Source organism: Akebia trifoliata, chromosome 11 (genome assembly GCF_017979445.1).
Source record: "Akebia trifoliata isolate Shusen 1 chromosome 11, ASM1797944v1, whole genome shotgun sequence".
Classification (NCBI taxonomy): domain Eukaryota; kingdom Viridiplantae; phylum Streptophyta; class Magnoliopsida; order Ranunculales; family Lardizabalaceae; genus Akebia; species Akebia trifoliata.
Window position 1 is genome coordinate 40,215,796 of NC_141385.1, and position 16,065 is coordinate 40,231,860.

A 16,065-nucleotide genomic window follows, 5' to 3' on the forward strand; every position below is an offset into this window, starting at 1 on the left:
TTCAACATCTTTACTATTATAATGAGAGAAAACGGAGTACAAGTAGCTCGACACCAAAATTTGAGTAGTCATAAATGTCCCCACTTTTATATTTAAATTTAATATAATCAAAGTTCATTTTAGTCGAAAACCCTAAAAATTGCAACCCATGACCTTAGAATCATGTTGCTTAGCTTTCAAAATTACAAAAATATATTTTTTTTACTATCTAATCTACGAAAATCCTTTGATCAATATTTAAATAAGCCCTTTTGATACATGTATTGCCCATGCCACCTTTTAGTAACAAAACAACTTCATTAGTTGTTCACAGCTAGGGTTAGGCTTGTTTAATTTCATAAATCTAAGAAATAGAAAATTAAACAACAGAACAAAAAAAAAAAGACACAAAGAGTTTCTATTGGCACCCCAAATTTTACTATTTCTTAATCATTAATCTTTTATTTTTTTTTCACCTTTTAATCAGGGGTGTAATAAATAAAAGTTGTGATGTGAAATTGCCAATAGTAGTTCTATAAAAATATCACCAAAATAAGAAATTACAGAAACCTAGATTTCATTGAAGATGTGGTATATCAGAAGAAATCTAAATTTCAGATTGGAAAAGAAATAAGTTGTGTCTTTCAATTTTACTCCTACATCGCCAATTCTCCTTATCTATTGTCACCTTCATACCCTAACCCTAACTTCAACCCCATTATCATCAAATCTTCATCAAACCGATCTCCAAATTCAAATCCCTAAATCTCCACCCTCTCACCACCACAACCCATGATATAGGAAATCTACTGTTCTAGTTAGAATTTTAAGTAATTTCCTAATTTTAATAGGGTCTGTTTTTATTTTTTTAGTTTTAGTAGGATTTATACTTTCTAGTTCTAGTAAAATTTATATTTTATAATTATTCTAGAAGTATAATTCCTTGTTTGTTTCTAATTTATTTTTTTATTTTTTATTTAGACTCTAATCAGACGAGCTTATAAATATTCAAATTAAATTGCAATAGGATTAGAAAGTTGTTATTATGATATAAATATATTAAGAATGTTATTTTTTAGTATTTTAAAAGAATTATAAGTTGTTATAATGGAATTATCTATATAAGAAGTTCAAAAAACAAAATTTAGTAAATTAGAAATACATCAATTCAATTATCTTTTCTCTCTTAGTTACTTTTTAACTTTATACCTTATCTTCAAATAATTACTTGTTTATCAATTGAATATATTGATTCAAATTGATTTTGTGTGTTTTATTGAACACAATATCTTAATTCCTTTCGAATCTATTAATTCACATGTTTTCATTACTTCAACCTATCATTAAAATTACCACCACCAACAACAAGAGATATTTTAAGTGATTTGCACGAATAATGGTAGGAAGAGAAAGAGGGGATAGAAAGTTTACCATGATATGAAATTCAAAAAACGGATCGAGAAAAGTAGTTTTTCTTTACTTTTTGAAAAGTTAAAATTTTAACTTTTTAAAAGTAGATTTTTTAACTAAGAGTAATGTTAAAGGTACTCCCAATTATTACCAAGGGCATCCCACCATAGACATTTTTTTTTTGTTGTCTTATATGAGTTAAAAGGTTTCGAAATGAGCTAGCTTTTTGGTAAGGATTATCTCTATGGTGAGGAGATCATCCTCGTAAAAAATCAGCCTATTCCGAAACTTCTAATCCATCAAAACTGGTTTACAAAAAATAATGGACGATTTACGACTCTTAAACTTATTTTGATAGAGTTAGAAGTTTCGAAATGGGATGCTTTTTGGTGAGGATGATCTCCTCACCATAAAGGTCATCCTCACCAAAAATCAACTCATTCCAAAACTTCTAACTCATATAAGACAAAATAATTTGGCTTTGGTGTGGGTTGCCCTTATTAATAAATAGGGTGCCTTTAACATTACTCTTTAGCTAATCCAAACAAACGTTTTATCTTTTTAACTTTTGAAAGTTAGAAAAGTTACTTTTTAAGTTGTATCCGAAGGGGTTTGAAATGAGTCGGTCTATAGAAGGCAAGTAGAAGTAGTTCAACACAAAAATTTGAGTGCCCATAAATACCCCATTTTTTTGGTTAATTTTAATATAATCAAGGTCATTTTGATAATAAATAAAAAAATCAAGGAAATTACAACTTAGGACCGTATAATCACGTTGCTTAGTTTTCAAAATTACATACTTAAAAATGATTTTAATTATATTAAATTTAAATATACAACTGGGGGCATTTATGGCCACTCAAATTTTGGCATCGAATCACTTCTACTCTCTTCTCTCATTATAATAGTAATATTAATATAATAGAAGTTACATGTCTAAAATTTTAAAAATAGAGCTTCTATTGACACATCAACTTTTGTTAATGCCACCCCAATATGTGTGTTAATTCTTTGGGAGATTTTCCTAAAACATGTGCAACCTTTGCAAAAGTTTAGATTTCGGTAGACTATTCATTTAATTCTCAAAACATGTTTTCGACCGTTAACTGATTGATATTTTAGTTTAAAGTGACAATCTCACTGATAAAAAAGTGACAAACTTGTCAATAAATTTAAATAACACATATCCATGATTTTAAAGTGATAAACTCGTTGATAAATTTAAAGACAAATATCCTTATTTTTTTAATGGCGGGATCAATAGTAATTATCAACTAGTTTGTCACTTTTTATCAACAAGATTGTTACTTTAGATTAGAATACCAACTGGCGAACTCGCTCAAAAACATGTTTTGGGAATTAAAATGAGTAGTGTACCAGACTCTAAATCTCATCCTATTTAGCATGGTGATTTGCATATGAATTGGGTGGACATTAGCAACAATTGGTGTGGCAATATAATCTCTCTTGAAACAATCAACACAAAATAAAAAAGAGAGCTTTTATTGGCACCCCAACTTTACTTATTACACTCTGATTTATTAAATTATTTATCACACCCCAATTGAAGATTGAAGCACACTCTCAAACATTATCAAGCTTTGGCTCAAATTATAATATCGACATTACAAAACATTATAACATTTGTTCAAACAATTTCAAATTTTTTTTATAGTTATGATTAGGCTCATAGAAAAATCTTAAACCTAAAAAATAAAAATCTAGCGGAAGAGAGATAGTCTATTGGCACCCCAATTTTACTTATTCCAAATCATTCATTTATTTATTTGGGTGAATCTCCAAATCGTGCACTAAATATGCCAAAATTCCAATTTTAATACATTGTTCAGTAATTCTGAAAATATGCATGCGGGTGCACTGTTCACTTGTTACATTTCTGCGAACTCGTAAATTCGTCATTTTTAATACCTAAGAATTCGTAAGTTCGTCACTTTTAAATTTAAGAGTTAATAAATGCATAAAAGCCAACAATGTATCGAAATGGTAATTAGAACACAAGTCGTGCATGTTTTCATAAACATTTTTATTTATTTTTAATTTGGGTGTAATAAGTAAAAGTTAGGGTGCCAATATCGGGCAGACTACTCTGCAGTCTTGACTGGCGAGCCAGAAGTGTTCAATCGGGCACGCGAAACTCGTTTCAAAATTCAAACCTCTATGCCCACAACTTTGTCTTCTTTAACTGTTCAATTATTAATTATTTTGAAATGAGTGGGAGGTTGGTGGGAGCACACATTTAATATTGAAACGGGAGCACCAAATCACTGAAAATGTCTCCACAATTTCACTTGGACCAGGCACTCTCTTTTCAATAGTGTAATTTAGAGATACCCCCTCTAAATTTTGGTGAACATTTGAGATATCCGGTGTTTTCAAACTGATGACTTGCTCCCTTGACCTCAGTCTACTTTAATAGACTAATGTAAAATAACTTAAAATATCTTTATCTCAAACGGTTAAACTCATAGTAAAAAACCTTTGATTTTCCGAAATGAGTTGTGTTTATAATTTATTTTGACAAATTATTTTTACTTTAATATTCCAATTTAAGATCCTATTTACTTCAACCTTCAAAGCCAGTGAACAAGATAGGATTTTTGGAGAAATTTAGATGACAATGGAATCTTAAAACAATCAAAGATTTTTTAAAAAGATTAACGAGAGGTTGAAAATGACGGATCTTAGATGAAATTTAGTAAATTAGAGTTTGCTCATGCTTATAACACAATCATCATTTTTGGGGTTAAGGGAGTAAAAAAGGAAAGGCATTAAAAATGTGGAGGTTTTATTGAAAAATGAAAAGAAGAGTAAATGCAATAAAGTTATATGGCATTATTGAAAGCGTAATTATAAAAACACCCCATAAATTAATTAGGGCAACTCACATCATAGCCAATTTTTCTTGTCTTATATAGGGTTAAAAGTTTTGAAATGAGCTAATTTTGTGTGAGGATGATTTCTATACTCTGGAGATCACTTCACAAAAAATCAATATATTTTGAAACTTCTAATCCCGTAAAAAATGATTTACAAAAAAAAAAAAAAGGATTTACAATTCTTAAACTTATTTTGATGAGATTAGAAGTTTCAGAATGGGGTGATTTTTGGTGATGAAGATTTCCTAATCATAAAGATCATCCTCACTAAAAATCAACTCATTTCGAAACTTTTAACCAATATGAGACAAAACAATTCAACTATGGTGTGGGTTACCCTTATTAATTGTGGGGTGCTTTTATAATTACTCTTATTGAAAAGAGGGAGAAAATGAAAGATAACAAAGTTGGATGATATTATCGAAAAGGAATAGAAAAAAAAAGTTAGTAAAATTAAAGGAAGTATTCTTGGAAAGAGAAGAGAAAGGCCAAGACAATCTTGAGATTACTCAAGCACGACTCTAAAAAATAATTTATTAAGGAGGTTGAACAACTGGAGAAAACAAATCTTGGGAGAAAAATAAAGGCTCTTTGCATAGAACTTAGAGATGAGGGCATCTAAATCATTTTCCATTAGTTTATATGAGAAGACCAAGGTCAAAGGGTATATCATCAATTTGAAAACATAAGGGTATATTTAAAATATTCATCAAAACATGGAGGGGTACATCTAAAGTCTGCAACTCGTACCTGCCAATATCATTTCCATTTGTCTCCCTCCACCATGTTTTCTGGTAGGCGAAGCAGTCCTCTTATAAGAGAGAAAGATCTCTCTTTAGTTCTTGGTCAACTCGTCTTCCTCTCACCAAACACAGTAACTCGGTCCGCGACTCGTACTTGTGGATTCAGTTCTTGAAGTGCTGAGAGTGTAGACTTGAAGATCAATTCGAAAGTTAGCAATGGCCGTGTAAGTTTCGTCCTTAAAGATTGAAAAAAAAAAAAAAAATTCTGCAACTTTTTTTAATTATTATTATCAGTCTCAGTGATTTCTGTTGCAATTTCTCCCCATTTGGATAGTAATTAAGTAATTTGATATTTTTTTTCTTCAACCTTTGTAATTATTATTGCCATTTTCGGTGATTTTTGTTGTAATTTCTCCCCATTTGGAGAGTAATTAAGTTATTTGTTCGTCATTAAAGACCAATTTTTTCTTCAACTTCTGTAGATATTATTACGAGTTTGTGATTTCTGTTGCAATTTTTCCCTATATGGAGGATAATTAAGTAATTTGATCTTTTTTCTTCAATTTCTGTAATTATTATTACCAGTTTCTGTTATTTCTGTTGTAATTTCTCCCCATTTGGAGAGTAATTAATTTATTTGATTGGTTGTTGTTCGTCATTAAAGTTCAATTTTTTCTTGAACTTCTGTGGATTATAACCAGTTTCAGTCATCTCTGTTGCAATTTGTCCCCATTTGGAGAGTAATTAAGTAATTTGATATTTTTTCTTCACTTTATGTAATTATTGTTACCAGTTTCAGTTATTTCTTTATTATCAGTTTCAGTGATTTCTGTTGCAATTTCTCCCCATTTGGAGTGTAATTAAGTAATTTGATCTTCTTTTTTTTTTTTTTCAATTTTTGTAATTATTATTACCAGTTCCAGTTATTTCTGTCCTAATTAATTTGATTGGTTGTTGTTCGTCATTAAAGGTCGATTTTTTCTTCAACTTTTGTAGATTATTATCAGTTTCAGTGATCTCTGTTGCAATTTTTCCCCATTTGGAGAGTAATTAAACAATTTGGTTGTTGTAGAGTTGCATCTGCTCCAGGGAAGGTTTTGTTGACTGGGGGTTACCTCATTTTAGAGAGACCAAATGCGGGGGTTGTTCTCAGCACAAATGCTCGTTTTTATGCGATTGTGAAGCCGGCTTACGAAGATGTCAAATCAGATAGTTGTGCATCGGTACAAGCTTGAAACTTTTTATATTTTGTTTCGGTTATTTGAGCAATGTTGGAAATTTTAATGAATTTATACTAAGACCTATACAAAATTCCAGTGTTTTGAAATTTCAGGATTTCATTTTTGGTTATTTGAGCAAATTTTAAAAATTTAGTATATTTTAAATTGTCAGATTTCGCTTTGATTATTAGAGCAATTTTACAAATTTTATCAATGGAGAGGTGGTGAAGATGCAACTCATAGAATTAGTATTGGGTAGTTAAGGTGGGTAAGCGCCTCTGGAGTGTTATTGTGACCAACATGTACAGATCAAAAAGGGAAGTTTTACAAGACAACACTAAGACCAAGTACAGTTTATGGAGAAGAATGTTGGGTAGCCAAGAAACAACATGTTCATAGCATGAGCATAGTAGAGATAGAGACGAGTGAGTAGTAAGACTGGTAAATCCTATTCCTCTATTCCACTTTGTCCAGAGCCATGCCTTCATGTAAGTTGATGTCTGCTTTCATTGTCTCCACCCATGTTTTTTGGGTCTAACTCTCTCTCTCTCTCTCTCTCTAGGATTTTCAACATGAATATTTCTTCTAACTGTGGTGTAATTGGAAAGACAAAATAAGAGTCAGAAACATTGGTAAGATATGAATATATTTGTGGGAATTTATGAATAGCCCTATCGGATATTATTAAATAAAAGAAAGTTGATTTAGATAGTGTGTCATGTACATCGAAGACCAGTTATGACATTGGTGAGAAGGAATACTTTGGTGCTATTCGAAGATTCTAAAAGGGCATTAGGAATGCTAAAAGTAACCGGTTAGAGGTTATAGGAAAGGTAATGAAGACATTTGCTTTGACTAAGGATGTGTATATAAATCCAGTTGAATGGGAAAATAGGATTCCTGTTTATGATTCCAATTTTTTGAATACGTTTCAACCCAAGTTGCGGAATTTCGAGATTCATTTTGATTTTGGTCTGCACTGAAATTGTTTTTGAAACTAAGACTTATATCCGCAGCTCCAATTAAAATGTTTTTAGGTGGCTGGGGTGGGTCCCTCAGTACATGGGGTACCTCAAAGCTCCTGCACTCACACTACAAATGGTAGTCACCAGCACACCATTTTACTACAGTTATACATGATTAATTTAATGTGAGAAATAGGTTAGAGAAAAATTTGTTATTATTTTTTTTAAGGTGAAATGGGTTTTCTGGTAGCTATGACAAATTTATACACAGACAACTATATTGCATCTTCCATAGAGGTGGTGGGTATTATTTTCCATGTTCATCGTGCAATTGATAATGGTGTGATGATGATTGAGAACAAAGTCCATTTTTTGGACTTCTTGAAGTAGATGTCTAGCTATGGAGAGAAACAAGATTGAATTGCAACCCATTGCGCATTTGCAATTGAAGTATACTCTCCAAGGCTTAGAAAGTAAAACCTAAATAATGAATTTTACAAAAGTGTCTACAAAGCCTAAATATTATCTTAGTACTAAGAAAAAGGATATTCTTCATTCCACTGAAAAGATCTTCCCTACAATGTTAACTTGGCAAGTATTTTCAGAAATAAAAGATGAACAATAACTTAAAAGACAAACACTATTCTTAGCTACCCAATAAATGCAACAAAAGTTAACCTTGACAAGGATTCAACAACAACTTTTTTTTTTTACTTGTCACTACAGAGGTATTAAATTTTGATATCTATTTCGGTCATCCCGGAAATGGAAATAATTTTTCAATAAATGATGGAAATGTTGAAGAAGTTTTTATCGAAGGTGTCGGTAATGATAAAACTAACATGAAAGCATACTTATAAGTCATCAAACTACAATGAATGGTCATATGAATTGTGGAAATGAAGATCAATAGTGTTTCGCTACATGTTAGCATAAGTATCGAAGAATTTGACGCCTAAAACAATTGTACGCTTCATGGAAATAAGAATAATAATGTCACATTAACTACAAATACTTCAATATATAAATTACTTTCCCAAATGAACAAACTTTTATGTACTATATTCTCACATTATCATGTATTTTTTATCTCATAACTATGTATGAAAAAGTTATTATATATAACGAACTAGAACATAGAAGATAATATGTGTATACTTAAATGAATATTTTGGTAGAAATTTACCATTTATCAAAATATTTCCATGAAATGTGACATTTTTATATGTAAATTTTGATTGAAATTCTCTGTTCATTTAAATATTTTCATGAAATAAATAGTGACTTCAACCATAATATATACATAAAGAAACTGTCAGCTAAATTTCATGCGGGACCTTGTAGAAATATTTTCAGTATTTTTCATGGAAATAGGTCAAAATTTAATACTATGGCCGCTTGTCATTTCACTAATCCTTGAGTCACAATTTCAGATCCCAAGATGCTAAAACTGTAAACATGATACAACGATTAACAAATACATAGAAAGGCCTCTGAAACAAGCTCCTTATCACTTAAGTCCAATCAGGCTAGAATCATGCTTCTTGGAATCTGCAACATCATTTCTATGCATGTTCTGTCAATTGGATGCTTTCTAACCCCCTCCACGTGCGCATCCTATATGATCGAGGCTCTGAAATATTCTAATTATTATTTTTAGAGAATTAGTACTAGAAATATTATACCACATTAGCAACCCATGATTCCTCTGTATCACTATGTCTACCATTGCCAATTTCTATTTCTGTCATTGCTATTATTTTTTCTACCTCCGCTACTGCGTAAAAATTTATAACAAGTCATGACATTTGGCAACAACAAGAGTGAATTGTTTGTTGCTAGCACAGAATATCAGCAGTTCCAAATGAGGATACTTTGGGGTTTCTATAACCCAATTTTACTTTCTTGTTCCTTATCCTGATTTCTCAAATCTCATCCCAAAGATTTGGGGTTGGCTTTCTTTCTTTTTAATTTTTTTTAGAACTCCATGTTGCTTTTATTTTTTTGAAGAGCTTCCGAGGTAAATTATATGGAATATTTTCTTTCAGTGGTGGGCAACTATGCTGACGAGAAATTGTTATTTTAGTGTTGTATAGCTTGTGATTTTGATGGTTTTCTTTGACAACCTTCAGGAATCGATAGATGTTAAATTAACATCTCCTCAACTCGGTAGAGAAACCATATACAAAATGTCACTAAAAAATCTGACCCTTCAGTGCATCTCTTCAAGGCAAGTTTTGATCGGGTTCTACTAAATTGAATTTATTTGACTCTCCTACTGTTGGTTTTGTTTGTATCTGCATGACATGCATAATTTTCATGTATATGACTTAGAACACACTGTGGAATGTCACTGATCAACTCTGTGGATTGATCCACAGGCAAACTTACTCAGTAGTTTTCTCTAAAGTTGGTAAATGAATGTGATCCATTCGCTCGATATTTCAGGGATTCAGCCAACCCTTTTGTGGAACAGGCAGTGCAGTATGTCATAGCAGCTGCGCATGCATTACTTGTTGACAAGGTTAAGAAGGATGTGCTACATAAACTACTCATGCAAGGTAATGTTGGTGCCTTATTCACTATTCAAGCCTATTATGGATAATGAACTAATACAACTCCAAGAATCTAAAGCCTCAACTGGATTAGTAATGCAGGTCTTGATATTACAATCTTAGGTTCCAACGATTTCTATTCGTACCGGAATCAGGTATTTTGACCACCTTTTCTTTTATGTATAAATTTATAATATTAGCTTTTGTAGCTTCTTTGCTCCTCTCCCTCTACTTTTTCAATTTCCTTAATTAAACCTGAAAAACTTACAAGGGCTTGGGTTATATATTTTTTTCTACCATGTTCTTTATAAAGTGGAAACTGATCAATAACCATAATGAAGAACCCATTTAGCTTGTGATGGAACAAAACTTAATTCATGAAGTGGAAAGCATGTGCATATTAGTTACTTAAATGGTAAAGTAATGTTTTGTGTGCCACATCAGGCCTCACGCTCACCATTGCCCCTCAATAGTTTCTGACTTATGGATGCCAATCTAAATTTGGCCTGTATTGTTCATAATTGGGAATTTAAGTATGTTTGTGCGCATGGTTGTGGCAGCAAACTCTTAAATTCAAGATTTCAGTAAATTTCCCACTGAAAATGATATTTTGAGTGCATGAATTTCAATAAAGGGTTCTCAATTATTCTTTCTCATGAAATGTTTGAGAATGAATACAAATTGAATAAAAGTTAACACATTCTGTCATGGATGATCACACGTCATCGCCAGAATCTCGTGGAAACTTTGGGTTGGCTATACCTCCTCCGCCATTCCACTCTGTTTAGGGACTAGGTCTTACCTGTAGAAGTACGCGTCGTCAAATATTTCATGAATGATACAATTTTATAAGAAAGATGTTTTGTAATATCGACCTTTTTCTTCTTTATAGTTTTCTGTAATTTGTTTTTAACTTTAATTGAGTGTTTCTGTTACATGCCTGGTGTTTCACATACTTACAGATCAAGACCTTAATATGTCATACTTATCTTTGGTTAGATTGAAGCACGCGGTCTTCCTTTGACACCGGATGCATTGGCTTCACTTCCACCATTTTCATCAATTACCTTTAATGTAGAAGGATCCAATGAAGAGAAGTGCAAGCCTGAAGTTGCAAAAACTGGACTGGGCTCATCGGCAGCAATGACAACTGCAGTGGTTGCAGCGTTACTTCATTACCTAGGAGTTGTTAATCTCCCCCTTTCAGATAAAACTTTGCATCAAGAGGACAGTGCGGATCTTGATTTGGTGCATGTGGTAGCTCAAACTGCTCATTGTATCGCTCAAGGGAAAGTGGGCAGTGGGTTTGATGTCAGTGCAGCGGTTTATGGTGGTCAACGTTATGTTCGGTTTTCACCAAAAGTGCTTTTACCTGCTCAGGTCACTCTCTCTCTCTCTCTCTCTCTCTCTCTCTCTCACACACACACACACACACACACACATTCAATGTAAAACTTCAACAAAGAAACATAAGGAAACTGTAGTGCACATGCAGGGGTGTGGTGCTACCCATTTGATGAGGACCCAACTTGAAGATTTTCTCTTTAGATGGGATAGGGTTTGTAATGTAAGAGATTCATGGTTAGCCTTTAGGCTTTTGTCCTCCCTTCGGGCATGTTTTAGTTTCTTCTAGCTCTTTATCTTATTATACTATCGGTTTTGGCTGATTGGTCATCTCGACCCCAGGTTTCCCTTATTAATTCAATTTTTACTAATTTAAAAAATTTACTTACATGATGGTAGGTTGCCTGGGCAGTCAGTGCAGATTTTATATCCTGTTAATATGGGAATTCTTGTCACATGGCATGTTGAAGTGGGCAAATCTACAGTTCATTTGATGGATGACTATGTAAATTGGTCACGTGGATGGCACTCTTCTGCATCATGTGCATAACTTACCATGTATAAAACTTCTCTATGATTGACAGCCTTTCAATTTTTTTCCAAATAGAAAAGAAAGAAGCGTACCTTTTTTATACATACCCTCCCTGCATAGAGTTCGAAGTTTGTTTGCCCAGAGTACACTCCCTTTATTTTTGATAAGTAGTCTGCATCTTAAATACTTTCATTTGATAAAAGAAGGTTAATTTGTGTTATTTTTAAATAAACAAAGGTTCTGTTTGTTCATGGGATGTAGTTTTCTGAAAGTATTTTTGTGTAAAATTCACACATATTTTCCGGAAAACTATGCACCCCAGCCAGCCTAAGATGAAATATGTTGTTTAAGGATAGAAGGTTAAATTTCATGCATAAAAGAATTACAATCCATTCCGTACTGCATGCTTGAAATTTCTTTTGAAGCTTTCACTGGATATTGTTTATGATTGTTCCTCTCTTGCGGAGTCTCAGGCTGCAGTGGAAGGGCAGTCATTACAGGAGGTCATCACTGACGTTCTAAAAGGGACGTGGGATCATGAGAAGACTCAGTTCTCCTTACCACCATTAATGACCCTTGTGAGTATATTGACATTTTTGCATGTCTACGTACTAGCATTCCTTGGGGGCTCCCCACATGAGGTCCTGCAATAATTTATTAGATTAAAAAAACTGATCTTACCATCCAATCCATTGGATTCCTTTGTATGAAAAAATTATGATTAATGGTCAGGAAATTTCTGTTAGATCAGATGGTTATGTTAATCATATTGATTATGTTGAACTTAAACATCTCCTTGGGGTGACCCATCAAATGGTGGGTTCTAAATCCCCCAAGGTATGTGGCATGCAATCATGCATGACACAAGCATAGATGGCGGACTTCTCCTGTCCTTCCTTGGCAGGAATATTCTTCTTCTTTTGTATTATTTACCTATTCCGATTAACTCTCTTTCACATGTGCAACTTAACTGCACACTTGTTTGCAACATGCCGATTACTTTTCTTAGCTTTACATTAAGGCTGCTAATGGATTGGAGCAGGCCCAATCCGGAACCCATCTCATTATAGGTCCACTGGACCCGTGCCTGATTGTGTCTGAATGATGGGTTCCGAAGCCAAGACCCTACCCAACATGTATCCTCAGATTGGTTTGGATTTGTTCAAGAAGAAATCCTGGATTAGGGTATTTTTTCTCTTGAAGGTATCTTATATAGGATAGGAAAATATTTTTTTTGGCTGGGTTTGGATAACATGGCAAATTTTGATACATGCTCCTCAGGCAGAATGGATCTTACTGATGGGAATGTTGTTTGGCAGCTTCTGGGGGAACCAGGAACTGGAGGATCGTCCACGCCATCAATGGTTGGTGCAGTGAAGAAATGGCAAGTATCTGAACCTCAGAAGTTCCAAGAAACATGGAGAATGTTGTCAGAGGGGAATTCGGCACTTGAAAGACAATTTAAAATTCTGAGTTCATTTGCGGAAGAACAGTGGGAAACATACAAAAGTTGCATCAGCTGCTGCAGTTGGTTTAGATACGATAAGGTAATTCTTCAGCTCATTGTAGCAATATCCATAAAAGGGGGGTGGAAAAAAAAGGTAAACGAGGTTGTGGGTTCAAGTCTAGTATAACAGTCCATTTTTTTTTTATGAAAATAGTTGGAATCAATGGATGGTATTAGCTAGCAAAAGTAATTCAATTTTTGAATTTTTTTCCTCTATTCTGTTTCTTAAAAGAAGTCCATCTCATAGCCTCATGGGCAAAGGAGAATAAGAGGGATCTAAGATACCTATTTGATGGGAGGAAAACCATGCCAATGGCATATGGGTATATGTGGTGCACTCATTAGGTGGTCCAAGAACTCATATTGTAGAAGACCTGTCTTCTCAAAGAGTGGCTGATCATTGCATCAATTACAAGTATTTTGTTAATTAATAAGTACATCAATTGCAACTATTTTTTCTACTTCATTCTTTTGGATAAAAATAATGCGAAGCTGGAGAAAAAAAAAAAGTCGATGCAACAGATGGTCACGTTCACATGATAAGCGAATTTCTCCAGATAGATTTTCTAGTTGCCATTCACCATCTGTTCTCATTTCCTTGCACATCTACTCCATGTATCATTATTCCTTTAACATCTTGTCCTACCATATTGTATATCAACAACAAATATAGTCTTAATATAGCAAGCCCAGTTCCGACTCACTCAGTGCAGGCTAATTTTCTTTCTGATCCTAGTTTCGGGCTCTATTTATGATGAGCCAAGCCTTCAAGTTCAATGAGCTAGCTCAGCTATTTACATATATATGGAGGATGGACTTCTTCCTTCCTGACATTTAATTTAAATATTTCTCTCTAACTGCATAATTGTTCTTTGACGCTTGATAAGTTCTAACAAATTTGATATCTTAACAGTGGATGGAACAAGCTACCGACCCAAGCCAAGAAGCTATTGTTAAAGCATTGTTAGGTGCAAGAGATGCTGTTCTTAAGATCAGATTTCACATGCGCCTGATGGGCAAGGAAGCAGGCATTCCGGTAGGTTATTTTCTCTGAAATAATACTTCTGCCATGATGGAGAAAACTAAAAGAGAGCTTCCATTGGCACCCCAACTTTTACTTATTACACCTCAATTAAAAAGAAAGAAAAATTAGTGAATGATTGAGAATAAGTAAAAGTTGGGATGCCAATAGAAGCTCTCTCATTTTTAATTTTTTTTGCTAAATTTCTATTTTTTGGGTTTAGGATTTTATACGAGCCTACTCATAATTGTAAACAACTATTGAAATTGTTTGAAAGAGTGTTATAATGTTGAGATTATAATTTGAGGAATGCGTTTTAATCTTTAATTGGGGTGTGATAAGTAATTTAAGAAATTGGAGTGTAATAAGTAAAAGTTGGGGTGCCAATAGCGCTCTTTAAGTTTATGTGATAGTCACTGTTTGATCTGTGTCCTGTTGTCTCTTCTGTTTTCCAAACTTGCAGATTGAACCCGAATCACAAACTCAACTTTTGGATGTTACGATGAATATGGAAGGAGTTCTGTTGGCTGGAGTTCCTGGAGCGGGTGGGTTCGATGCAATTTTTGCTGTCACGTTAGGAGAGTCAACCAGCAAAGTAACGACGTTGTGGAGCTCTCTTAATGTTCTGGCTCTGTTGGTTCGAGAAGATCCTCGAGGTGTTTCTTTAGAAAGTTGTGATCCAAGAGCCAAGGAAATCACATCAGCCATTTCGTCAGTCCAGAATGAATAGGTGTAGTTGTGTCCTCTTGCTTGTATCGGATAGATTTGATCGATATCTTATAAAAAAAGTGGCAAACATGATTTGCTCGACGAGGAAAGATTAGGATTTGAAGACTTGTTCGATGAGTGATGGTGAAAACTCTCTCCCAACAATGGAATAAATAGATTATTTAGTTTTTGTTTCTGTATTAATGTATCGATGTCTTGGTTTTACTTCTTTAGCTTGCAGGGTTATTCTCTCCGACCCCATTAAATGAGAGAGCTGAATATTGTCACACCAACTTTTACTAATGCCACACCAATTCACCAAAGAATTGCACACAGTTGGTGTGGCAATAGTAACTCGCTTCAACTATGAACAGGGTTTCATTTTCAAAGAAATAATTGGAGAATAATATTAGGGTACTCTTATAAGATTATGATGTGAAGTTGTATTTGGGCTTGGGCTATCAGAACCATGAAGATGGTGCTATACAAGAGCAAGTTTCATGTTTGAAGTATTGGAATCAGTTTCGACTTCGATCGATAATTGTTTGTTTGACGATCTTGGAAATTAATCTAGTTTTTGTGTGGAAATGACCACACATTTGGTGGTTCGTTAGTCGTTGCTATTCTAATCTTGCACCCTTGACCCATAAGTGTGAGAATGAATGTGATTGCCAAATTTTGACAGATACTCCATCATCCATGAATGTGAGACAATCGAAAGAAAGAAAAAAAAGTTCGAATGCAAGTAAGATGACTCAAGACCTGACACACGATCCCAACCACTTAAGTGCAAATATTTATCTCGAAAATAAATTCTTACGTTTGGATTTTGTGTTTACACTGTTGGGACCAAATGTTTTTTCTTGAACCAACGAAATCCAAGCCTTCAGGGTTGGATTACGCTGACTGAACTACTCCAATGACAAAGCTTTATTCCAAAGATTTGGTGGCTTATTGAACGAATCATATTCCTCCATTCCACTCTATAAATTGGTGTGGACGAGAATGGTCCATGCATATAAGATTTTGAGAGCTGCTATTGGCACCCCAATTTATACTTATTACACTTGAAGTTCATAAATTATTTATCACACACCATTCAAACATTAAAAAGGTTTTGGCTCAAATTATTATCTCAACATTACAACACTTCCAAACAATTTCAATTTTTACTATTCTGATTA

General features: G+C 33.6%; 1 protein-coding gene across 1 annotated transcript; it reads left to right on the top strand.

Annotated features, from left to right (window-relative positions):
* The first annotated feature begins 5,062 nt into the window (after positions 1–5,062).
* Positions 5,063–15,077, top strand: LOC147391634 (phosphomevalonate kinase, peroxisomal-like). Its single transcript, XM_086458818.1, has 10 exons — positions 5,063–5,253; positions 6,102–6,252; positions 9,347–9,444; positions 9,663–9,775; positions 9,872–9,924; positions 10,769–11,149; positions 12,119–12,223; positions 12,965–13,192; positions 14,066–14,188; positions 14,637–15,077. Exons 1-10 carry the CDS (start codon positions 5,246–5,248, stop codon positions 14,901–14,903), a joined length of 1,527 nt encoding a protein of 508 aa, XP_086314944.1. The 5' UTR covers positions 5,063–5,245; the 3' UTR covers positions 14,904–15,077.
* Positions 15,078–16,065: the final 988 nt, after the last annotated feature.